The 26,500-nt window shown below is 38.5% G+C and overlaps 1 protein-coding gene across 8 annotated transcripts; it reads right to left on the bottom strand.

Moving 5' to 3' along the window:
- Positions 1 to 978: 978 nt before the first annotated feature.
- On the bottom strand, positions 979 to 26,500 carry abcc9 (ATP-binding cassette, sub-family C (CFTR/MRP), member 9). Of its 8 annotated transcripts, none has more exons than XM_057324137.1 (42): positions 26,225 to 26,485; positions 25,637 to 25,803; positions 24,767 to 24,938; positions 24,275 to 24,416; positions 24,013 to 24,134; positions 23,740 to 23,906; positions 23,372 to 23,614; positions 22,998 to 23,186; positions 22,000 to 22,170; positions 21,193 to 21,348; positions 20,954 to 21,088; positions 20,712 to 20,874; positions 20,536 to 20,576; positions 20,286 to 20,428; positions 19,978 to 20,092; positions 18,579 to 18,680; positions 16,813 to 16,885; positions 16,353 to 16,458; positions 15,321 to 15,359; positions 14,063 to 14,098; positions 13,212 to 13,313; positions 12,561 to 12,645; positions 12,288 to 12,368; positions 11,562 to 11,699; positions 11,045 to 11,170; positions 10,841 to 10,940; positions 10,488 to 10,750; positions 10,251 to 10,402; positions 10,088 to 10,157; positions 9,382 to 9,539; positions 9,078 to 9,170; positions 8,569 to 8,671; positions 8,370 to 8,471; positions 8,129 to 8,249; positions 7,450 to 7,580; positions 6,646 to 6,724; positions 5,726 to 5,834; positions 4,738 to 4,841; positions 4,364 to 4,497; positions 4,019 to 4,081; positions 3,404 to 3,585; positions 2,880 to 2,994 (listed from the first exon to the last, which is right to left on the bottom strand). In XM_057324137.1, exons 3-41 carry the CDS (start codon positions 24,912 to 24,914, stop codon positions 3,448 to 3,450), a joined length of 4,743 nt encoding a protein of 1,580 aa, XP_057180120.1. In that variant the 5' UTR covers positions 24,915 to 24,938; positions 25,637 to 25,803; positions 26,225 to 26,485; the 3' UTR covers positions 2,880 to 2,994; positions 3,404 to 3,447. The 8 variants fall into 8 exon arrangements, with proteins under 8 accessions (XP_057180121.1, XP_057180124.1, XP_057180120.1 ...); XM_057324139.1 differs by having other exon boundaries at positions 22,998 to 23,183; XM_057324138.1 differs by lacking the exon at positions 3,404 to 3,585 and having other exon boundaries at positions 979 to 2,994; positions 26,225 to 26,499.

Below are 26,500 nucleotides of genomic sequence, written 5' to 3'. Positions count from 1 at the left end.
CATGGGCGGTGCACGACTGTCCTGCTGGCAATAAGAAACCATCACACAGGAGACGACTAATTAAAAATATCCACCCTTTTAAATTGAAATAACAAAATACTTAAATTATGTAAATATAAAAAGATAATAATAACAGAAGACTTTTATGTAGTTTAGAAAGCTAAGTTCACACGTAAACATTATATATAGAAATATATATTCTCTTTTATTCTAGAATGTTTTTAAATGTAGACTTGTGTGTATTGGAATTTAACAAAATTGAATGCTTGCGTCCCAATTCGCATACTATCCGTCCTAAATAGTATTCGAAAATAGAATTAGTACGTCCCAAATCATAGTATGCTGAAATGAGTATTCTCAAAGTACCCGGATGGTCTACTGTTTCCGGTGAAAATTCGAAGTGTGAATCAATGGACACTTAGCGGCTGATGTTACCCACAACTCACCGCGAGAGGGCGGAGTTTGCATTAATAACACGAAATAAAATATTCATTCGCTAAATTAATAAATGTAAGTATACAGTATACATTACATACAAAATAATAAATGAATAAATACTTAAATGCAAGGAAGAGCTGTATTTTGATTTTCGTGACAGTTAAGGACAACAGTGTCGTCTAGGCAACAACGGCCACTTCCGTTTCGCGTTAGTATGTCCCAGTGCGTGCATACAGTTTTGCTAAGCTCTAAAACTTTTCCAAAGCAAAAACAGTACATATTTTAAGGGCATAGTATAAGTAGGCGAATTGGGACGCAGCACAAGTCTTCCCTGTTAAGATTTATAGATTGCAATTTAAAGAATTCAATAGAGGGCGCTGTGCAGCAACTTATTTCGAAAGTTTTATTCTAGAGAATATCAATGTGTGTGTTCATGCTGTTTCTCAGATAGCCCTTAAAAATTTTAATACGTGTGAAGAATATGATTATTGTAAGCCACATGCCACTGATAACAATGAAATGAATAATGGAAAACAAATAAACACACAAAGCCATTTTATTTCAGCTCATGTGTAAAAAAGTTAGGCACACTGTGAAATACAAATGCCACATTAATTACATATGTACATTTAAAAACTGTCATGACCAACATGCAATATGCCTAAAAAATAGTAATACAGTAACTGTATTAAATACAAACATATTCCGCCTTTGCTCAGATACTTTTATACAGTAAGTCTTTGTTCAAGTCAAGTCTCGAGTCTTTTCAAGAAAATCTTTCTCAACCTGTCTTGAATTTTTTTTACATTGCATTATTTATTGAAAATTTTTTTTTTTTGCCGTAGAACAGAATCAAATAAGCCTGCATTTTTACAGAGAACAGAGCGACAGGAATGCCTGAGAGACGTTTTTATAAACAGTGTCACAGCACTCCGAGATTTTTTTTCTCTGAAAAAAATCTTTCCTTTTAGACCTGTAGGCTTGTGTTAATGTGTAACTTAAAAAATCAACTCAAGAAATGATTTGAAACAAGGTCTGACTCAAATATCCATCTCTGCGTTGTCTTGCAGTCGTTACATTCTGTTCTGTCCCATCAGCCGAGTGTGTGAAGCAGTTTTACGCACGTGGCTGTATTTACAGGTTACTTGAATATCACCACTCAAGTGCCATCACAGCACACTGCAGATATTCACAAAAACACTGTCTGTGACAGTAAGCATCAAAGATTTGTGAAACGCAAACACATCAATGCGTCATTGTACTGTTTGTACAAAGTCTCATGCTTGACAGTGACTGTTTCAGAAAGCAGAGCGTTAGAATAAAGAAAGCTGAAGGTTCAACAGAAGATGGTTAAGTACAGACTGGCACGCCATTAAAGGAAGATGAGAGAAACAAGGCTGGTTATGTGTACAATATATCGCTTGGCTGTTGGGAGACTGCAGACATGACATCACACTATAACACAATTTCATAGCATCACGCAGGGTTTGGAATTATCTTTAACCGGCTTTTACTTGAAATTTTAGACTTAAAAATAGAAACTTATCCAGACTAGATTTTTAAAATGAAGACACTTAAAAGGTTCTTCTCAGCGATGCCATAGAAGAACTATTCAGTCAAAGGTCTCTTTTTTATTTTTTTCTAATCTGAAAACCCTTTTTTCGCCACAATGAACCTTTTGTAAAACAGAAAGTTTCTTTGGATATTAAAGGTTCTTTATGGAACCAAAAGGTTCTTCTATGGCATCAAATAACCTTTTGAAGCATGTTTTTTTAAGAGTGTAGGAGCAAATGCATTGAATGAAAAGTATCTAAATCAACAAAAATAAAATCATACAAAAACATGGCCACTGACTGTGCAAAAAAGCCACCACACAATCCAAAGTAAAGCAATAAATTGATTTTAGATTATTAATGGCATAAGAGGAATAAAATACAAGGTATAAAATACAATCGCTTTGCATATAGGGTGTATATTAATAACACATTTGGGTATATTTGGTGGACATTGTGAGGGCCCACAATTCTCTCCAGACTTCAGAGAGCCGGCTTGATTCGTCCTTTTCTACATATGTATCAGCAATGCACCTCAGACAGACAGATATGAAGAGTGTCGGACCTTAGAAGGATAGACATCCTCTGTACAGTGTCGGTACTAGTCAAAACAGTAGATAAATGCTTACAGCTTATGCATTTATGACTACACGTCAAAAAATAGAAAAAGAGTGTAAAGGTAACAAAAGGCTAAAAAAGTTCCAATACTGTGTTTAGGTTTCATATAAAAGAGTTCAAGAGTTCATCCGTAGGTCAGTCCTCTCTAGTGTTCGTACCAACGCACAGGCAAAAAAAGGCTGCCGTGTTTGTATAAGGCCAAACATGGTAATGGATGAACTGGTTATGGTGACGGAGATGAGTGACTTTACATGTCCGCTTTGACAAAGGACGCGAACATGCTGTCTTCCTGTTCCATGAGAATCTCTGGTCTCCCGTTCTCCATGATGCTTCCTCGTTTCATTACGATGACCAGATCGGCTGTCAGGATAGTGTGGACACGATGCTGGGGAAAACACTTACAGTCAGGCAGGTGGGCATAAGCAAGTCTTTGTCATGGCACTTTATTTTGCAAAATTTGTGTTCAATATTTTTATATTACTTAAACGTTTATTCTTGAATTTTTGGAATTGGTTGCTATATTCACTACAGCTGCTTTGTACAATAAAGACCATCTTGGGTAAATATTACATATGCTTTCTCAAATATTTCGAAGACACAAACACTAGCAGGTGCAGCCATCTGGGGCCTTTTTTTAAAGACATTCTGAAATACCTTGGCTGCTTTATCATAAACACCATTGGCTAGATGGAAATAAAGACTTTACTATTTGCGCTGTCAAACACAGTCCACTGAAAATTTGTCTTAATTCGAATCTATAATGGCACACACACACAGGGAGCTTGGTTACCAACCAATGTGCCAGGCTGTAGGTGCAATGGGTGGAGCCAGAGGACGCCTACTTGTGCGTCTGGACTAATAGGTGAAAGACGCTGTCCTCCTGCTTCAAGAGATTAGCAGCGCTGTCGCACTCTACCAGATTCCCAGAGGAGAACACCAGCACCTGCTCCGCCTCCAAGATGGAGGACACCAGGTGCTGTGTCATGGTGGAAGAGAGATAGGCGGATGCAGAGAAAAAGAGAGACGTTAGAATAAAAGGTGGGAGGGTTAGAAGAAAAATTGGTGAAAAGTGGAAACAAAGAGCAGGCGTTCTTTCGAAGCTATTTCTTAGCTTGTTCTGTGAAACAGTTTTTTCAAGAAGTTGCTAAGATGCTAAGAATAGCACAATGCATATAGAGAGCAAATAACAGACAATGATGCCATTGGCTGGACGCTTCTTTGGAGCCAATATGTTTCTGCAAAGAGATTTACAGTAAGCTGATTGGAAGAAGATTTTAATAAAGATAAGATGAAGAGTAGGAAAATGTCCAAGCCTGACAAGTATAAAAAGTCCATATCCCTTTAAAATCTAGCTTTGTGTCTGTTTGTTTATAAGAACGCTAAGAAAAGGTTGATATAGGGTAACTTACAGCTATGGTGACAACCGTCCGGTCAGCAAACGCAGTCATCACAACCTTCTGAAGAATGTTTTCCTGTTGAATTTGTCACACAAAGTAGTTTCAGTAAGATTTTAAGCAATGTCAGTTCTTGTTCATACAACTGCCAACACGAATAATGCTTTTATTCTTCGAAATGAACACATTTCTCATCCTTCCGTGTACAATTCATCAATGCACATTATTCCAAAAAAGGTTCCAAGGTGCTCCAGCCCTCATATCTTTCAACCACTGCATATATATATATTTTGTCTTGAACATCCTGGTTTCATAAATCTAACACCAAGTTTAACCGTTCAACAACTCAAGAGGTCTTACCGTGGCCATGTCTATAGAAGCTGTCGCCTCATCCATAATTAAGATGCTGCTCTTGCGGACAAAGGCCCGTGCTAGACAAAACAGCTGTCTCTGCCCCACGCTAAAGTTCTCGCCTCCTTCTGTTACCACAGCGTCTGGAGAAAAGCAGACCCATAGGGCATGAAGCTTTATAACCGATCACAAAACAATCCTGAATGCTTAGGTCATAATAGAAAAGGTCAAAAGCGTAAGCAAAAACAAAGCCAGGGCAAAAATCCAGTGTTTTGTTTCACTAGAGAATTAAGCATCAAAATTATGAGGCGACTGACATTATGGAGTCAATGTTTTCAAGCGGTTCTGATAACAGTTGGACAGTTGGAAAGTGTCAGGCTTACCCAGTCCTCCTGGGAGGGCTTTTACCATATTCTTTAACTGGGCGATTTCCAAGGCTTCCCAAAGCCTGTCGTCGGTGCAAGTGCGCTCTGGGTCGAGATTTAACCTGTGGAAATATAAAGACCGTGTATGTACATATGCAAACAGACACAACCAACAGTATTTCAAAATCTTTTTGTATATTTATGTATTTATTTTCATAAAAAAAAAGAGAAACGGCCTTAAAACTAATTTTATGGTTTTGCATTTTTCAGCCAATACAAGCTGTGTTGCATTGATAACTCGAGACTGTTTGTGCATCACAGAGATTGTTGCACATGCCATGCTAGTCAAAGTCTCCCGGGACCAATGATCTTCATATAAACATCGTCATGGCAACAGCTTGCTCAAAACCATTCCCAGACGACTTGTGATGATGGTTCAGTCTTATTTTCTTTTATATCCTCTAGAGGCCCCTTTAAATAAACCCCATATGCTTGCTGTCTTCAGCAACAAACATGACACTTAGCATTCGTGAGAAGTTCAAATGTGTTTTAAGCTGAGAACACTTGTAGCTACATATTTATCCAATGAAATAAATACCTCAGACACTTTTTGAAAAAAGGCACATTTGAGAATAAGACCTTATTATGAAAAAGCAAGATGATGCAATTCAAATAAAGTGTAAAATCCACTATTTCAGTTTCATGTGGGATTTCTGTGAAAAAAAATGTTTATGCTGAACCTCTGATTATAAAAGTCAGGCAGGAAGTGATTGTTTATTGTCTGTTTAGGTCAGCTGTGCACAAACAGTGTGCAAGTACATGCATAATGCACATGTTTGTAATATTCTGGAAATTCTCTGTTATTTAAAAAAGCTACTTTTTGTTTTTTATTACTTTTTCCAATTTCTTTAAAAGTGCTGAAATGCTTAAATTTGTCATCATTTTACTGTTTTGGGACTGTTAATTAGGTGTCTGTATGTTTAGATGAGTGTGTATGTTTGTGTACCGGATAGAGCCGCTAAACAGTACTGGATCCTGCAGGATGATTGACAGGCGAGATCTCAGAGTTTGCAGCGGGAGTTTGCAGATGTCAATGCCATCGATAACAATTTTTCCTAATGCAACAAAAAGACCCATTTAAAAAACATGACATGCATACTTAACATACCACTATAACTATAGCGCATTTAATATTCTTAAGCTTCCATCAAAATCTAAAAAAATCACTGAAGGTTTTTTTGTTTCAGATGTTGAAGTCAGTTTACAATAACTTGACTTTAATACACACTGGTCCTTAGTGGAAAACTCAAGCCCAAACATAGCTCGCAAAATTTCCATTTTAGCTTTATATGGACATGGCGAAGAGAGGCCTGTGCACTTTGTCCACTCTTGATTTAAAACATATCATACAGCCGTGCTCTTGTGCACAAAAGCAGCGTGTGCTGTTTGATTTGGCTGAAGATTTATTTTGACTACGTGCATGAGAGAAATACGAAGTTGCACGCTCGATAATAAGATATCTTGGCCATATCTTTGTCTTTAAAAAGCCATGAAAAAATACTGACAATAACATGAAGACTTGCCGGCTTTTTGTACCTAGTGACATCATGGCCGCTTGTCAAAGTGACTGTAACCATATGTACAACAGACAAAACAAGGACAAAGAAACAAATGATTCTGCATTCTGGCGAACAGCTAAGGGAATTAAAAATAGCTGCATTATTAATCATTTTTTATGTTTTTCCATCTCCTCTTCAGAGATCAACGGGGGTAAACCTCTGCCCAGCATTTTGATGAACATTTGAGCATGTAGTCTACAATAAAACATTTACCTGGGAAATAAATTCTATAGAGACAGCACACTTAATGACCCACTCTTGTGAGTTTAAGGATTGCTTGGAATATGCGTATAGGGAAAGACCCTACCTTCAAAAACATCCACCATATTGAAGAAGGCCAGAGACAGCGATGACTTTCCACTGCCCGTTCTACCACAGATGCCCACCTAAATGTCACGGAGACGGAGAGGGCAGAAAGTAAGAGCTCAACACAGCGTGACATTTTCAGATTGCTCTTTTATAAACACGCTCAGGGCTGCTGCTGTTCTTCTTAATTATACAAACTAGCGAAGACAGTTACAATTTATCATGTCACAATGAGAAGCTGTTTGTGCCGTCATACTGTTTTATTGTCATGTTATATATTGGGAACAAATTCGGACTATTAATAAAAATTTAAAACTGACGCAGGAACTAAATGCAAAATGTTCACAAACTTGCTTTTAGTATATAAAATATCAGAAGTTAACAGAAAGATTTACTTAATGCAACCTGTACTATTTGTTCAGCGTTTATCAGCAAAGAACTGTGGTTTGACCAGGCAATGACAAAATAAACACCAATGTGATAAAACCACAACTGAGTGTTACATGTGAAATGAAAACGAGTTGAACAGCTGTGATCTGCAGATCTCCAAACTAACACCGTGTCTACACCGGACGCGACAGGCGCGACGTGACACGACAATAGATATTAGAAACGCATTAGAACCCATTATAATTTCTCATTTTATCCAAGCGTCGTGCCTGTCCCGTCCGGTGTAGACGGTGTAAAATCACATAGTGAGGGCATGCTTTACATAACATTATAAATTGAGCTATAATTTTGATTTGATATATTTGATTTATGATTTGGTTTAAAAGTATTCAAATTTTTAAGAGTTGTTGCGTACCTTCTGCCCAGGGTTGATGTGGGCGTTGACGTGTTTGAGGACGGGTTTTAGCACGGGGTCGTAACGTACACACAGGTCTTGGATTTTTATCTCACCATGTTGCGGCCAGTCTTCTGGTACCTGCGAGACATCTGAGATCACACAAAAACAAAGAAGGAGGAAAATGATAAGGTACCCGGCAAATGAAAATATTTGGATGTTCCTGGAAAGCTGGATGTACAGTTTTGCCATCTGACACAATTTTTACTTTCCAGTCATTTCCCAATGGATGAAATGCCCAGCCCACAATTTTCCTCATTGACTGTTTCGTTGTACTGTTTTCCTCCGTTTCATGTTGATTTTAATGCTGCAGACAGAAATGCTTTTGGATAACATTTGGTTAACGGTCACACTAAAGACATGAATAAAGCAACCCAAAGGGACATATTTTATTGCTTTGGTAAGAAACATATTTAATATGTTAATAAAAAATGTATTGCATAAAAAGTTATCAAAATTCACCGAGCTTAGAGGAAAGGAGTTATCTTGTTCATCCATTCTTTCTACTTATTTAGAATAAACGTGAAGCCACTAATCTGTGCTTTTATTTAGGTTAGCATGTCTTTCCAAAAACGTCTTTAGATACTGAATAAGCTTAACAACATTTTAAACGATAGAACAAAAGAATATACAGTATTACCCATGGATCCCTCATAGTTTTCAGACTCTGTGCTCAGGAAACTGTTGACCTTCTTTACAGCCGCCATCTGGACCTCAAGGTCTGCCAGATTCCTCACCACCCAGTTCAGGTAGTTTGTCACCTTAACACAAAACAGAACGTCAACTCGTAAAAGCTCGGAGAGTAATAGAGATCTGCCTCACTACCTCTGAGTTCAATGAAACTTTTAGCTTCACTTTTTAGTTTAAGTTTGATAACTCACAGTGAGGGCGTATGTTAGACCCAGTCCAACCAGACCCGATTGAGATGAGGACCAGATGGCCGCCACTGCAGCCGTGAGGACAATCATGGCACCCAGATAATCCTGACAGGAACACACAAATGATACAGTGAAATCCACCATCATGTAATAAATGAACTAAGTACATCGTGTTTTTAAAATACTATAAAGCTTCACTTACAGTTCTGACCTCCAGCCAGCGGTTGGCAGCAGAGAGAAAGAGGTAGGCGGTGTTGTTGGTGTCGGTCAGCTCCAACATCCTCTGCTTGAAGCGAGCCTCATGTCTGTAAAAAATATTACTTAATGCGTGACTATTCGACACGTCACACAAAGAACAGCTAAACAGTAACACAGCTGTGAAGGACGAGAAGGTTCAGTTAATTCATCTACACTTTTAACACTCCAGAGACTCGACGGAAGAGTGCAAGATGAAAGCTTAAGCTTTTAATATGCATCGTTGGATTTCTTAAGTCAAGAAAGGTTGTACGAGCATGACGTGTTTATAAGAACTGGCTTTGAACTGTTGGAGACAGACCGACACAAGACCGCATGGATAGTATCACACAGAAATGACATTAGATTGAATTGATATTGCTTGGGTCTGTGGGCACATTGCCTTCTATAGGAATGTTAACAGAGAGAGAGCGAAAGAGAGCCACGTGCTTCTTCAAAGAGCCTCAATGCACTGACCTGAATGCTCTAATAGTGGTAAGACCTTCTGCAGTCTCAGAGAAATGACAGAGGAGAGGCAGCTGAGTGGAGTCGTCCAGATCTTGGAGATCTCTGTGGAAGATAAAAATAAAAATGAGCACAACGGTAGACTTCTGAAAGTAAATATATAAAGAAATTAAAAAGATAATCACAATAGCTTGCTTAGTGTTTAAATGCAAATGTAAAATAAAATATAGTAACAGATTACTATAGTTTTAAAGACCAGGCTGCTGATAATGTGGTCGACTGCCATTAGACATTACATTGCAATGACACAATTTACCTGGAAGCGACCCTGAAGTACTTCTGAATGAAGTAGAATGCCACAGCAAGAGGCACAAGTGCAATGAGAAAGGTGGGGGTCACAAAAGCAATGATCCCAATGGCAGAGAGACACAGGAGCGTGGACCGGGTGAGAGACTCCAGCGTTGGGGGAATGTGCTGAGGAGAGAGAGATATTAGCACACGTGTGCCACATTTATGATCTCATTAATACAGTAATGTTGACGACAGCTGGAGTGTTGTGGCACCTCCGTGTGGAAACGCAAGTGTGCACATAATGGTGGGACAGAGCGTACAAATGGACAGACCAAACGGACAAAGTAACTGTTACTCTACAAATATTTTGGAGCACTGCACAACTACACAAAATATATTATATATTTATAAAAAAGAATGCAGAATGTAAAAATGTAAATATACGTTTTTTTAATTCCCATGAAATGTTTTCATGACCACTGAATCTCACTGTGACTATTTATTGATGTTGCTAGACGATGGATTACCAATACTGCTTCATCTTAACATACAAACACAAATCACTGTCAAACTAATGACAAATTTAACTGTTGTCTATGAGAACCGCTGGTCCCCATACTCCTGCTGACTCAAATGCGGTTTCTTGGTGCGCACACCCAAAAAACATCTTCCATGGTCCAAACCACGAGCTTTAAAATAATAAAATACATTCTTTGTGGTCTTTTTCTCACCTGATCAATAATGTTGGTGTCCGCTGAGAAACGATTTAGGATTTGTCCCAGCGGGGTGATATCAAAAAATCTACAAGGTAGATTACGAATGAAAGACAAAGTTGAGTCACTTTTAAGCATCAGAAAGTGAACTTTGTAAAAATATGTTTCTTTGTGGTAATACCTGATGGGAGCGTGAATGATCTTGTTGAGCAGATTATGATGGAGGTTGGTAGCAGCAGCCACACCCAGAAACTCAACAGTTAAGGAAGTGATGAGGCAGAGGGCAATCGCCGCCCCGCACAGGATTATAAACACCGGCACGTATGAGTGATGCTGCAAACCGCAAACAGATTTACTTAACCATTGCTTGATCCAACATGACAGACATTTCTATTTGCCATTTCCAGCTATGCTTCACCTCTGTGTTCTGTGTGGAGTTGGCTGAGTTGGCAAATGGATCGACTAAACTTTCGTTACGCTGGTTGGAGGACGTCCAGGCTGCTAACCAGTAGTCGATGGCCACCATAACAGAGTGCTTGGCCAGTTTGGAGGACACCATCAGGAAGACCATGAGGAAACCGCCTGAGGACAGGTAACGCCAGCACACCCTCCACGGAATCTTCGAACGCCGGCTTGTGGTGGTGGACATGTTGTCGTCTTCATCTTCCTCTACTTCCTCCTCTATGGGATAAAATGTTGAATAAATAAACTTGTTTGCTTGTTAAGCTGGAATAGGGAAAAAATTATTGAACATAAAACCATCACCACCACCTTCATCTTCATCGTCAATCTGGTTCTTCGCCTCTCTTGAATAAAAGGCTCTTCTCAAAGTCTTCCTCTCCAGGGTGGTCTGACTCTCCAGTTCAGTCTCCTAAAACACAGTTGCATTCACACACATCATAATTAGCCTCCAACTAGACTCCAACTCCAACTAGCCACAAACTAGCATTGTGAATTGTCAGGAGGGAGACAGACCTTCTCTAGTTCCTGGTCTTGTCGATTCATTAGGGTCTTCCAATGCTCATAGAGTTCCACATCATGAGTCTGAATGTCCTTTAATGTCCCCTCTCTCAGAACAGATCCATCCTTCATGGCTATTATCTACCAATGTAAAGTCATTATGGTTATTATGACAAATTCACTATCCTCTTAGAAACACAGTTCTGATCACAGATCAGTTTGTGTGGTTTGATCTATACAACATCATAGACAGAGAGAGCTGATCGTAGACCAGCACTTTTATTTTGAGAGGTTTATTCAGGTTTTATTATGAGACAATTTAAAGTCATTGTTGGTAACTGCATTCATTCTGACAGTAGCCATTTCCCTTTTTTTAATACAAGGATTTGGTAATTCCACAAATTTTGCATTTCAAAAGTAAAGGACAAAGCAAAACTACAAAGGACAAATGAATTTTAGTAAAACAAAAAGAAAGCACTAGGCTTTCGCCATCAGATCAATAAAAAGCCATCAGATCAAATCCATGAGTTACCCAGTCGGCATGGATGAGATACTGCAGCTTGTGTGTGACCAGAACCACGGTCCTCTTGTTGTCCTGTAAAAATGTCAGAATTCCTTCCTGCATCAGATGATCGCTGAGGTGGATGTCCAAAGCAGAGAATGGATCATCCTATCACCCAAAACCAAGTTAAAGGGTTAAATCTGGATTCAATCTGAATCAGTCAAATACAAATACCAAAACTGGTCCAGATTGCAATTTCCTTTCTGAATAGGAGACTACTATTTCAGTTCAGAAATGTATCTGTCAATATACAATTTTGAAATGCCCAAGAGATCATCACTTCAAAATCTTTTCCGGATTACCCTTAAATGACGTTAAATTGAACCCTATGACTTCCTAAGAAGTGAGACACAACGTCATCCTAAGGAATTATTATAGGAATACGATTCAATTTGATCCGGACCAGAAGGGCGTGTTTTTACGTACAGTAATCCGATAATAAACATTATTTTGTGTTTTTCGCTCTTACTGTCACAACATACCCTGAGTTACAGCATGTGGGTTAAGAAATCTTATCTGGGTGTACCTCCCAAATCAAATTTAAGACTGTGGTCATCATGCACAAACATATCAGATGTGTGGCACATCATTCGGAAAGAGACAGGGTGTGTGTAGGGTGGAGGTATGACACTATCAGGACTATATGAGTATGTGACATACTCCACACATTTCTGCAATGCAAAAGTTGATTCATACCAGAAAAACAATGTTGGTGTTCTGGTAGAGTGCTCTGGCCACACAGATGCGTTGTCTCTGACCGCCGCTGAGATTAATGCCCTGTAGGATTACACGTACAAATGCAAATCATTGTCTGACGACATGCAACACTCTAGTAGTCTCTATAACAGATCTTTATTGGATTAGTATTACAGCAGCTGAGGTCAGATAGCTGGTCTCATGCCCAGACACAGTGAGTTACTGAAAGTCCGAGAAATGACAAGCCCCTCTCTCTCTCTTGTTCCCTCTTACCCGTTCTCCGATTTCGGTCTGGTCTCCAAAAGGAAGGAGGTCAATATCAGGTTGAAGCGAGCAGGCATCAATCACCGCTTTATATCTGCACAATTGATTAAGAGTTTAAAACGTTTTAATGTGAAGTCGAAACCAAAGCTAGGAATCCTGAAAATGAGCTCTCGAGGGGGTTAAAAACTAAAGCGGTCATGACCTGGAGCTCCATAGAGAGTTTTATTATAGTTGAGGTCTAGTCTCTACCAGTGTGAACATTTTAAAGGGATAGTTGAATTTGTTTATCATTTATTCACTTTATTTCATTTTAAACCCGTGTGACTTTCCTTCTGCAGAACACAAAAGAAGATATTTTGAAGAATGTTGGTAACCAAGAAACATTGGCTTTCATTGACTTCCATTGTATGGACACAAAACCGCTGAGACATTTCCACAGAAGAGTCATATACAAGTTTTTAACAACAAATGGGTGAATAAATGACGACAGAAGTTTTATTTTGGGGTGAACTATCCCTTTAAATTAGAAAGTGAACTGGTGCCAAAGTTACTGCAGTGAGGCTTTCAAACTTTCTAAACAGTTCATCTTAAATTATGACAATTTCTGATAATAACGATAAAGGAAAACTACAAACTATCATGTCAAATCATTGGCCTTACCTCTGTTTGTTGAAAGGACTTCCAAATGTAATATTGTCCTCAACAGTGGCATTGAGCAGCCATGATTTTTGGGCTGCATAGGCCACAGAGTGCCTGTTTTTACTAGAGAGAGAGAGAGGAAAGCAAGCAAGGAAAAAAATTAGACCGATGGAGATGTCGGATGAAGATGTCAAAATACACATTCTGGTTGCCATCACACCAAAACACTAAATATCTGAGATGAAATGAAGAAAAACATTGTTAATGGTGAGAGAAACAGAATAAAGATAATAAATGCAGGGAGCCCTTCACTGCGATAGAGCCATAGATGAGATAGTTAATATGACTGGAAGCAGAGTTGATTTTGTCAATATTAACAATCATTTTTAATCCCAGTTTAATAGCTCTGTGTATGTGACTCAGCATGGCAAGTTCTACCAAGTGAATAAGTTTGGTAAAGAGATCACCAGTTTTTTGAGCAATAAAAGATAATCGCATATCAGGTATAAGATTATAACGATTAAAATAAAGTAATCTTGTGTGGCATTCTCAGTTTTTCAGTTCTGTTATATACCCTCAGCTATAATAACGAAGATAAACAATATTTAGAATGGCCTCTTCTTGTTAGTCTAAACAGATTAAAGTCTGTTGTGATTTTCCTTCATGATTCCCAAACATCACCAAATACTGACTGAAATGAATATCTGTGCAAGAACACCCCATGCAGTGTCAAGAAGGGTGGTGAATACTCCCAGCATTTTCAATACTTTGCACTCCACAACTCACAATTACAAACAGCACAACCCTTCAAATGCAATGGATATAGGCATGAATGGGGTCACTGCACAACTGTTAAGAGAGTTTGTGTGTACCTTCTTTCTTCGTAAGACAGGCCTGAATCGTGCCCGCTGCAAGTTGCAAGTCAGGCACGTTAGATGATATTCAAGCCCATAACAGCACAGTCACATAAAATGAACATTGCTGTCAGATATTAGGCCAGGATCTCAAAAGAGATCTTTCTTGGTGTAGTTCAATCTTTATGGACTCACTGACCGCTTTATTTAAACTCACAGCCCACCCGAGAAGCTTCGAGAGATTTTCTTGATTACACATTATGTAGTAATGTTAGTTTTCTTAAAGGGACAGTCCTCTCAAAAATGAAAACTGACTCAACCTGTATGGCTTTTTTTGCAGAACACAAAAAATATATTTTGGACAATGTTTAAAAAAATGTGTCCATACATTGAAAGTGAAGGAGGTCCAGTTTGGACTTTCATTGTATAAACAACAATAAGTTTTTTTTTTGAGAAAACATTGAGAAAAAAATGCACACAGATTTGGAACAACGGAGTTTGTGAACAATGACAGTATTATCATTTTTGGGTGAACTGTCCCTTTAAGAATAATTAAAAGTACAACATCATGTAATACTTAACTTAACGTTACTTATAGTAAGTTAGCATTTATCTTATAAGGTTTTATTTGTTAACATTAGAAAATGCATGAGCTAACATGAACTAGCAATGATCAATATAGTTTTTCAGCAGTTATTAATCTTTGTAAATGTCAAAGCAATTGTTCATGTTAGTTTATTGTGCATTAACTAATGTTAACAGATACAATTTTTGTTTTAAAAAATATATTAGTAAATGCTAAAATGGCATGAACTAAAATTAACAAATGCTTTAGAAGTATTATTCATTGTTAGCTAATGAATTAACAAATACAAACTTATTGTAAAGTGTTGCCAACTATTCTAGATTTTATTTGTTAAATGTTTATAATGTTTGTTATAATGTATTTGGGCAGTTGACAAATATACATGTGTCCTATGGTGTGACATAGCAAAAATGATGAAAACATTGATATTTATAATATAAAATAATAGCATAATAGACATTTTTGTTCATTGTTAGTTTTGTCAACATTTTTGATGTCACAACCATAGAACACATTTACGATATATTTGTCAACTACCCATTAACACGGATGTCATACGAATGTCCAAAAGCAGTACACCTGGCTGAATAACATGTGCATTTAAAAGCACAGACACTAATAAAAAAGTCACTTATGTGTTAAAAGTCTCGTGAGTAGCATGTAAGCATGTAAAGACCCCTGGTGAAATACCTTATGTTCCCATCGAGGTGTATCTCACAATCAGGCAGTCTGATTGAGTGCAACATCGGGGAGAGGACACAGAGAGACAAAGACATACACACGTCACCAGAATTAGTAAACCGTCCGTCAGGACATGCTGTTCTGTAATAGCACTGACACACTCCACTCACGTTAAACAGCAGATGAGCTGAATTGTGATTTGAGGTAAACAGGTCTTTGGTAATCGGTTTAGTAAAAACATGTGTGGATGGGGAGTAATGCCATTGCCATTAGAGAACATGGAATTGGAGAAAAACTGACTAACATTCCTTGCATTGTTTGCAAAGACAGCTGTGTCAGGAAAACTGAGTCATTGGACAATTTATGACGAAGTAGACTATAAGAAAGTCTTTTTTCAATTTGCAGTCAATTGTTTTTGGCAATGCTGAAATCCTCTACAATAAATTCCCCAGAAGTGTCGGCAGACATATTGTGCCAAACACCCAACTAGATATTTAGATGTTGATCTGCTAGGCTTTGCTTACAAATGCTAATCAGAGACCATCTCCAGCACATGTCACAGATAATAAAAGCATTTGGAAATGACAGACAACAGAAAAGATATGAAATGGGGGAAAACACATGGTTTGGGAGTAATGAATGCATCCATTGGGGAGGGCTAAACACACACACATGGACAAACACAAGTAAGACAACCCGTGTATGCACACCATGGTACATACAGTACATCAACAGCATCTGGAACAGACGGCAGACAATTTCCATACATGTGTTTTCATACAGATAAAGGCTTTGATTAGCATCTGATGGGTCTGGCATGCACATGTACTCCCCTGTTTTCCGGTACACAAACATAAACAAAACATTCAAAAGTGCTTTAGGGATCGGAAACCAGGAGAGGTCAGTTTTGGTTCACAGCGCCTCATTATGTTCATTTTCAATGCAACGTAGAAGTCATAAATCATGAATTTTGACTATTGGAAAATGCTACATGTATACAGTATGTGTACAATAACAAATTATGGATAAATTTTCTCTCACTTGCTCCAGTAGACTTTTCCGCTGATGGTCTGCATTTCCCCAAGCATGGCTAACAACAGAGATGATTTCCCACAACCCACCTGGCCGACGATCATGGTCAGCTGACCTAAACAGGCCAACGAGATGGTTAAACACAGTTTTACATGGACAAGTTTTGCCCCTGTGGGAACTGAGATGACTGCAGAAGGATGCAGGGATGTCCATCTGCCCATGTTCACTTTGAATTATTTACAGAAACTTAATTTTTAAAATGAAAGAAATTGAAAGGGAATGTGTCTATATGACATATTTGCACATCTACACAACGTACTTCATAAATGGTATGCTCTGTTTAAGCGGGAGGAAATTTAATCTCCTCCAAATGTATGTTGGGTGATGTTACCACAAAGACACATTGTAAAAAGCTGCAGTAATGCTATTAACTGTACAGAATTGAATCCTGTGTGTTGAAGCGTTGTACCTGTAGGGATTCTGATGTTGATATCCGACAGCGTCGACAAGCTGCTTCCCCACGTGAAGTACCCGTCATTAATCTTGACCGGACATTCGAGCGATAAAAAAACAAATAAAAACCATACACATTATAAAGATGGAGACAAATCAGCGCACTTCACAATGGTTGTTTAATCTCTGCTCACGTAAGCGGCTTCTGTCTTACGGATGTGTTTTAAATTCAATTTTTCCAATGTTTATTTACAACAACAATCACACTCCCATCCATTTATAGTACTGTAAAACTGAACAGAATATGGGAAAAAACATAACAGATGAATTGTAAACATCTGTGAGAAGAAACAATAAAGAGAGAGAGGGTAGAAATGGGAGGAATAGCTGAGAATGACTGAGTGTAAATGTCAGTGTAGATTAGGTCATATTCATATCGACCGAGCGGATATGACTGTTGGTCAGTGTGGGAGATTCCATGAAGTTTTACACAACGTGTGTGTGTGTTTAGCAACTAGGCTCATTAGCTAAGAGGCTAGTGCAGTCCAGAGGGATGGCAAAGGAAGTCAACTCTCCAGGGACAAAGAAACCGAGGAGAAACCAATAAAACAAACAATAAATTAATGTCCTTCTGATTTTTAGAGTTTTCCTTCTCGTGAGAATCCCAAAGTGCCTTTAGAGGAAAGCTAAACCCAGAACACTTTTAACTAAAGCCATGTCAAAGAACTAAAACAAACTCCATACGGGTTTTTTAAATCAGCTGAGAAAGGGACAAACATCTGTGCGTGTGTGTGTGTAGTGGAGTCAGGGTTGTGTGCTATTAACTGAACTAAAACATATTTTTTAATCCATTTTAGTTCTTCATTATAAATTAAATTGAAGAGAGAAACAGGATGCAGAATATTTAAGAGTATTAATATTTAATATGTAGTAATTTAATATTTAAATAGTATGAATATTTAATATAAGAGTTTAAGAAAGTAAAATAATTTGGATGAAATTCAAAGAAATTGTAGTTTTTAATCAAGTAATTTCTAAGGACATTAGATTAATAATATAATATAGACAAATTATTAGGGCTGTCAAACAATTAATCGCATGCAGAATAATATTTATTTTGTATTTATAAAAACATACACATATATGCATATATTGAAGAAAAATATAATATATTTCTATATAATTTAAGTTTTTGGTCAATATAAATAAATACATGTAAATATTTCCTAAATATGCACATGTATGTGTTTATAAATACAAAATAAATATACACAGTACACAGACATACTGTATATTATGTAAACACAAACTTTTGGATGTGATTAATCGCAATCAATCGTTTGACAGCCCTATAAATAATATAAAAAAGGTTTATTTAAAGTATTTAATTAATTTGTTTAGTACATTTTTATACACCATATCTTTAATTTAGCAAAAACTCTTCAAAGTTAAGCCAAACAGTTAATAGTTAGTTACTTGTATAAAAAACTATAAAATTAAATTTCGGCAATTCCTCTTCCTGTCAATCCATTTCAACATCCTGTGGGGCGTGGCCAATTCAAATTCAACTCAGGGGTCTTGCCCGACCCTGGTTTAAACTCTTTGCACTTTCTTCACTTTCTCAGTCACAAAAGGAGTAAAACAACTTATTGGCTGTGACCTGAAGGTTATTGGCATCTGAATGAGAACATGCAGATCTTGAGCTCTTGAACTCTGTGTGCTCTGTGTCTGTGAGTGAGAAATGAGAAGTGCTTTTCTAGAAGATAAAGTATAGCGTCTGACCTGTACAGCAACGTCCTCAGTCTCAGTGGGCCGCAGCTGCCTGCGCATGGGCTGCTCGTAGTTATCCATACGGTACCGTCCCTTCCTGTTTATCGCCTTCGTCTATAATGATAGAATTGAGAAAAACTGAGCAAGAAACATCATATGGCTGTCAAAAGCTGTTGCTATGAATTTAAAGGGATAGTGCCATATATTGTTGTATGTTATAAATATAATTTATTTATACGCAATTATTGGCATTAGTAAATATTTATTAAGTGAAAATTTCATTTCATTTAGGGTGAGCTATTCCTTTTTAGGGTCATAAGACACCAACTATCTTAAAACAAGGATCATGAGTTCCCTCTCCTATACTGTCCAACCCCATATTCTCAGCTCGACACCATCTCCCCTTCTCAACTCCAGCTCCTAGGATTTCATCCCCCTCCGTCCTCCTTCTTCTTGCTATATTAAATCTTTCCATCCTTGGTCTTCAACCTCAATCTCTCTTTCTCTCCTCCACTCCTCTAGGGACAAATAGTTATAGCCCAGCTGTTCCTCTCTCAAAAAAAAAAAACAGATGAGGGCCACAGTGCTGACCGGGGAAACCGACTCCTCTTCAACACATTTATGAGATCTCAGCTATTCTGTATGACCGGCTCCTGTTTCAGTCCTCTAAACGTGGGAGAGTCGCCTCTAGAGGCACGACCGTGTTGAGTATCACATTTGTTATTTGGGGGTTACAGAATGTAATGACGTCAAGCTTAAATCTCAATCTGAATGTTTTAGATGTATGCGGAGTTATTTATTTTATTTACATAACTACTCCTGATGCTGCAAATTAATTGAGATCCAGACTTTAGCTCTGTCCAGAAGATTCTAGCTAATACTTCCTAAAACAAGTATCACTCTTGATGATGTTCAAACTAAGGGATTTCATCTGTAGAGCAGAACAAACTGTTGTACTACAAGGTTTAAACACAGCTATTCGTTTGTTTCACATTTTTGGTTAAAGGGGCATAGACGGGCCTAGTTTATCAACATAATATCTAAAGAGACTAAAGACGATTTAAAGAACATTCTTGCAATTTCCTTCAGAAAAAAACAGTGCAGATGCCAAATATAAAAAAATCACAAAAATTAAACAAAGGTGACATAAAAGAGCATTGATAAAGCTTTAAACAAAAAAACATTATATTTAGAGTAGTTTCATGCTTCATTCAATATGGGCATATCAAGACGTATTTTTAGGCGGTAATTGTCATAGTATGAAATAAAGAATATATTGACATATAGTAGTATTTTTTTTTGCTGTCTGGGCCTTTAAGAGCAAAGAACACCTAAATCCTACATGTATGGAACAGCCTTTGGCTGTAAGTGTTGTGGAATGTAAGGTGCAAATCTGTGTGTGAGCACTCACATCTCCGGGGTATTTGTATTTCTTCCCAGACTCCAGAGGCATGGACATTTCTCCATTTCTCCAGCTGTCATCTCCAATCTCGTCGCTCTGGAGGAACTCGCCAAGCTTCTGCACGCTGCAGGGGGGAAGCATAACAATCAATACAAGGCACACACACTCATACACACTGGATTCACACTGAACACTATACAAAACTTTTACAGTACAATATGACAAGCAGTTTATGAATTCAATGTATAACCTGCCAATACAATATACAATTATAAAAGAATGTTATAGAAGTATAAAAGAAGTAGATAGTCATGTACCTGACCAAGGCCTTGACGGCAAACCTGACCACCGTGGACAGAAGAAAAAGTGGAGTGACCAGGATATGGAACAGAGCCAACGAGGCAAACGCCTTCGCCGGACTGAGCCTGTCTTCTTCAATATAGGCGTGTGTGACAAATGTCTATAAGCAAGCAAACAAGAAGCTCAAGGTAATGTTTGGTATACACTGCACGTAAAACACTGAGACTAAATTAGGTTGATAAAGACCCCTGCAAATCAATCTCTTACCGCTAACACTGCAGCAATGGGGATGGCTGCATTCATAAATACTGATGTGATAAAGAGAAACAGAACAAAAATTATTAGAAGTAAACTGACATTTAAGATGAAGAAATTACAGTATGTAAAAGGTAAAGTGTCTATGAGGTGGGTGGGGCGTGTGGAAGGGAAGAAGCCTATCGTACTGGACATTGAAGTGTAGAGGGCGAAAGTCTTGAGACTGGTAAGCTCTTTTTCTCGGGTCTCCTCCACACTATCACAGAAGATATTGTCCCACGCATAGAGCTTCAGTAGCTTTATTCCCTTTAAAATCTCTGTTGTCTTTTTAAGACGGTCTGTCGAGTAGTCCTAAGAAAAGAACAAGTCAAGAACTAGTGTGTTGACAACAAGCATATACAGATTATGCCAAGGTGTAAGTGAAGCTCACCAGCGTGCTCTTCTGTGTGTCTGCCAGCTTGGTGGCGATGAGGTATTGAACCGGGGCCAAGAGCAGAATGACCCCGGCCCCTATTATGGCACTATTGCCCAACAAATAATAAAGCAGAATCACTCCCATAATGATCTATAAAAAGAAATAAGACTCAAGACAAGATTTGCTTTGGTAAATAAATGCAATTGATTTAGCTCCTTCGGGTGCATTCTTTTTAGAGAGAAGCATGCAATTACCTGAACTGGCATGGCCCACAAGTTAGGGCATAAGAAGAGAAACCACATGAGCTGATTGGTCTCTATGGCAACCAGGTTGTTGATCTGGCCCAGGGTCATCTCCCCCATGGACATGTTTGAGGTTGAGAGGCGCAAAATTTTATTGTAAATCATGGCCTGTGGAACAGAACCAACGTGTACATCGTCACACAAAACTTCAGCGCTAAGATGGATTGCTGGTCATTATTAAATTCATTCAAGATAAAATACATCCTCAAAAGGAGACGTGAGAGGGGCTGTTAGGAATGAAAGAATCATCAGTCTTCTCAAATCAACATTTTAGTGACAGACAGATGAACACAGATACAACTGAGAGAACATCAAAGTCTTCTTTTCCAAAAGGACAATTTAAATCTTTACCAAATGTTTGAAATCATCACTTTGTGTCTGAACAGAACATACAAAAATAGAATAGAATAGAAGAAAGTAATAGAACAGAATAAAACAGAGCAACAGAACAGAACAGAATAGGAGAACGTTAGAACAGAATAAAACAGAGCAATAGAATAGAATAGAATAGAATAGAATAGAATAGAATAGAATAGAATAATGGATAAAATAGGCAGTTGAATATGACAGAATGCAATAGAGCAGTATAGTTAAAAAAAGATGCAATCAGAAATACAATAGGACTTTGCCATCCAAATAAGCTTAGAATTTGTGTTCTTTCCAATTAAATAAAAACTTCCAGAGCAGTGAAGGCAGATGGATATGAAATATCAATAACTCAGTCCATGTTTGACTTAAAGTAAACCCTCCAGAACTTACCAGCAGCGCCCCACGCAGGTTAATGCCGGTTTCTATGGTGACGTAGTAGGACGCCTGTAGGAATGTTCTCTGCAGCACGAGCGCCAGGAACAGCAGAACGGCCAGAACAGACGTATTCTGCAGAAGCTCAGTGGAATACATGTGGTAAACTCCTAAAATCATGTTCCCTGTCTGACAGATCAACACACATAATACATTAAACCCATTTGGCATACAGTACAGGCATATGTGTGCACAATGTTTGTGCGTCTGTGTGTGCGTGCGTGCGCGAGAGAGTAAATGAGTGTGTGAAGAAGTGAGGAATTAGATGCTTGTTTGAGCTCGCTTCAGTTTTGTCACCATTGCTGAATGGAACACACATAGACACATGCCTACAAACTATAGCACAGACACCAAAACAACCCAAACACAGCAATCATTCAATTAGTTGATCTTGTATTGTGTTTCATCAGAGTTTTCTATCACTGAATCCATCCATGAATCCATTCTTATCTAAACCTATTTAGAGTGTTAATAACCAAAGGCACATGACATCATGGTCACCCAAGCACGCTATGTGAAATCTAATAACAGCTATCATCTCTCCGGGCGATGACATACGGGCGTCTCGTTAAGAGCACTGACGCCTCTGTGACATCACGCAGGAAGTGATAAACAGCAAGTCAAAACAGAAGATATCAGACCGTAGATGTCACATTTATAATCAGAAAAAAATAAATACAGTTCAATTAGCAAACACCAGACACAAGTCTGGCACAAATCATTTAATTGGCATTTATCTGAATAACAACTTAATTCATTTAACAAGACAGTGCTATGAATGAGATATCATAACACCATGTCCTAACCAGACGTGTTGAGATACATTTCTGAAGATGAAAGCGATATATGTGGCCGAACTGATTGCAGAAGTGCTGATGCGACACAGTCACAGCCATTTGATATGCAGCTTATAAAATGACATAAAATATATTATACTATATATTCTATACACTCACCTTGTTTGTCTTATCAATTTCTGTTGTGCTATTTAGGTGTTCCACAATTCCAGAGATGCACAGTGGCCCGGCGAAACCCAGCAGGTCAGCCGTGAACCGGAAGGTGCTGCTGAGAAGGATGGGCCGACCGAACGCCCGGTACATGGACCTCCAGATGGAAGGGGATTTCTCTGGATCATCTGTGTTCTGCTGTCAGAATGTGTCAAGAAATGAGATACCGGTGAGACTTCTCATTACTATAGATCTTCATAAACATCACCATGTAAAACTTATAATTACATTATTTGTTCCTATAAGAAATATGGAAACCAAGTCAGTCATGCTGTGCAGAAAATAAAGTTACTGTTAAACCTGTGGTCATCATCTCTACATACCTTCTGTTCCTCATAGGCGTCCTTCAGAGACAAATAGTTGGTCAGGGCCCTCATTGCGATAGGCAGCTTGCCAATCTTCTTCAACTCAATGGGTCTCTTGTGGGCTCCAATGATCAGCGGGTTCATCCACCAGTATGTTGCTTTGGACAGGAGGTTAACAAAGGGCTGGAGGAATCGGACGCCGAGGTCCTGCAAGTCTTCAGGTGGTTTTACCCTCTGGGGGTTTGCAAAGAACACGTACTTCTGCGGATAAGATGGACAAGAGAGATACTTGTCACATTATACTACATTGTTAATGCAGTTACCCTGATAAAAAGACCTGTATTAAAGTCTATGAACTTTTGCCCTCTGACCCCAGATGAACCTACCCTGACTCTGATGACGTTGATCTCGACAGCCATGAGCAGGCCGTACAGAATCACCAGCAGAGCTGTGATACAGAAACGAAGATGCTGCACCCCCAAACTCGCCTCCGCGAATTTCCACAACTTTATCATCTTGGTGATGAAAGCCAGAATCCAGTAGATGAATAAAGCTGTGAAAAGTAATTTCAGGGAAGAAACTTAAAAGCTACAGCAATATCTGATGACCAATTGAATTGCCAGCATCACATTTGCGTAATGAGACCATCAATGACTTACCCAGCAGCAGTTTGGGGAAATTGGCGGTTTCTATATTGTGATAATAAACGACTGATGTAGTTGCTGCTATGAAGCCCATCAATGCTGGCATGAAGAGATGCAGGTGACTTGACTCCATTTGCCTAAGGTGAGTCATTCACACACAAAACATCCATGTTTTAAAGCGCATCAGCCATTTTGAATAAGATCTGATGGGGTGGGTCTAACTATCACTGTGGAAGAATCTAGGGCTGTGTATTTGAGTATGTGTGCTGAGGCTCACGTGTTGGAGACGATTCCCTCGGCGATCTCGCACACATGCACAAACAGCAATGTGAAGGTAAGGATCCAGCGGAGGTTGTGCCCGGGAAAGTGCAGCCAGGTGTTATGGTGGATCTGCACCTTTGAACTCTGGCTTCCCCAGCCTAGACACACACACACATATTTATATATTTTGAAGTCATATCCATTTTCTAAACCACATGATCCAGCTTTGACTGTGAGAATGAAACAATTTAATTATGGTGCAATTACAATATTTTCATAAATATGTCGTATAATATTTACTTAACAAGCGCTTTTGATAATTAAATGAGGAAAAGAGCTGACATTACATGGTTTGCAAAAAGGTTTTAAAATTGTGAAAATGTTGGAGTCTATTACAGTATAATTGGAGGTGAGAGTCAAAGGAGTCAGAGATGCTGAACTGACAATATGACATTACCCACACTTTCAACCTGCATCAATATATCAATGCATGTTCACGGATTCATACCAATAAAAAGAATAGGGAACGTGATAAAGAGGAGAAACACATGTGGGACGAGGTTAAGTGCGTCCACGAAGCAGCCATTGTCCAAAACTCCATTGTCCACACTGTAGGCGTTGCTACCCCTGTCGTTTCCGCAGAAAGACAAGCCCATTTCTATTGATCGGGCTAAAGGAGCCTGGGAATGATAAAAAAAAAAATCAGGCAGTCAGGTGTTAGTTGGGATGGTGGATTTCTGATGCTAACTGCAGTTTTTATCCAAAAAAATCAAGTCAACTGAGTTCAACATGTAACCTGCAAAATGTCAGTTTTGAGCCCAAACTGACAGTAAGGAAAGCTGTCTTCCTGTAATTATCATTGACTAGGTTGATAAGTATTTGACTACATTGATCCACTGTGCCTCCAATCAGTATAACAGCCAGATGAACAAACCCCCTGTAGGGACAGTGCCTGGTCTTGCCTCAGAGCCAATTCATTTACCAAAGTTTTTTTTATTTACGTAATTTCTTGTTTAGGAGAGAGAGTGGAGGAAATAAATTACAGTATATCCTCAAGCTATTTGCTGTCAATATGGAGCCCTGGGTGATGTGAAATAAGTCAATTAAAAGTAAAGCCTTACGTGCATTAAAATATATTAGTGTAATCTTATATAGATATAGATCTTAGATCATTATTCACACATCTCACAAACGCTGCTATTCGTTATTATTATTATTACATACCTCCCACTCAGAAAACTGGTCCACACACTCAGCATGCAGTAGGCTATCACACGTTTGACGTGAAGATGTTACCGCTTTTTACTTATGGCCGGAATAAATCCGCATTAATAGGACAAACAAAGGCGAAATTAATACATTTAAAATAATCACTTACCGGAGCGATGTCCCGTCTTTAGCAAGTTTTCATGCCCGTTGCCTGGAGTTAGGGACAGTAATTCACAGGGAATATTATTTTTAGCTGCAGTGTATCAGCTGCTCATGGTGTCTCTGCTCTCTTGGATCGGATTTCCAAACTTGAACAAGAATGTTGGCATGGACGCACTGAGAAAATAGACATCGACGCTCACATTATGCTTGTGTTTGAAAACCTTGTTAGTGGGGGTCATATGATGTCCACATTTATTGTCATCTTTTCATTTATTTGTTATCCTAGTCTATTAATATAAGTAACACTAACGCGGCTATACCCAAATAATTTCATTTGACAATATTTTTTTAGATAGCCTGCATATCTGACTGTTTTGACCTTGTTTTGATGTGTTACAATGCAGCCTCTTTATACATCACAAGTAGCAGTAGTGAATACAATTATGAGTCGTTTTAATTAACATGCGTGAAAATGATGCGATTAAAACAAAAGAGAAGCCATAATATAAAGCACCGAGCATGATTAACGCTTTAGGTGCGTTACGCTATTTGTATGAATGAAGATGTAATGCAACAAAATCAAAGACACGCTTACCTAAATAACAGTCTCGGTTTAAAGAAAGACGAATTGACGAATGCATGTAATAAACTGCCCTGGTTAGACAATAAATCCGATAGAACCTCGGTGTCCTTGTGGTACTGAAGAAAGCGTGTATCCTTCGGCGTTATGTTGCTATGGCGTCAGATATAAAGGAGGGATGCCGGTGCACGAGCCCATCTCGTCAGATGTAGGTCACTTCAAGAATAACTGGATCATGGTGAATACTCGGAATATAATAACAATCAGTGGCGTTGCTTAGTGGCAAGTGCA

The sequence above is a fragment of the Triplophysa rosa genome, linkage group LG24 (assembly GCF_024868665.1).
Source record: "Triplophysa rosa linkage group LG24, Trosa_1v2, whole genome shotgun sequence".
Classification (NCBI taxonomy): Eukaryota; Metazoa; Chordata; class Actinopteri; order Cypriniformes; family Nemacheilidae; genus Triplophysa; species Triplophysa rosa.
Note: the sequence above shows the minus strand (reverse complement) of the source record. Positions and strands in the feature narration are given on the sequence as shown.

Coding starts and splice junctions, on each gene's coding strand:
- abcc9 (XM_057324138.1), bottom strand. CDS start 24,914: ATGGGCTTGTCTTTCTGCGGAAACGACAGGGGTAGCAACGCCTACAGT. Junction 9,540..10,087: donor ACACCAACATTATTGATCAG/GTGAGAAAAAGA, acceptor CTCTCTCCTCAG/CACATTCCCCCAACGCTGGA. Junction 4,498..4,737: donor AGCCCTCCCAGGAGGACTGG/GTAAGCCTGACA, acceptor GCTTTTCTCCAG/ACGCTGTGGTAACAGAAGGA.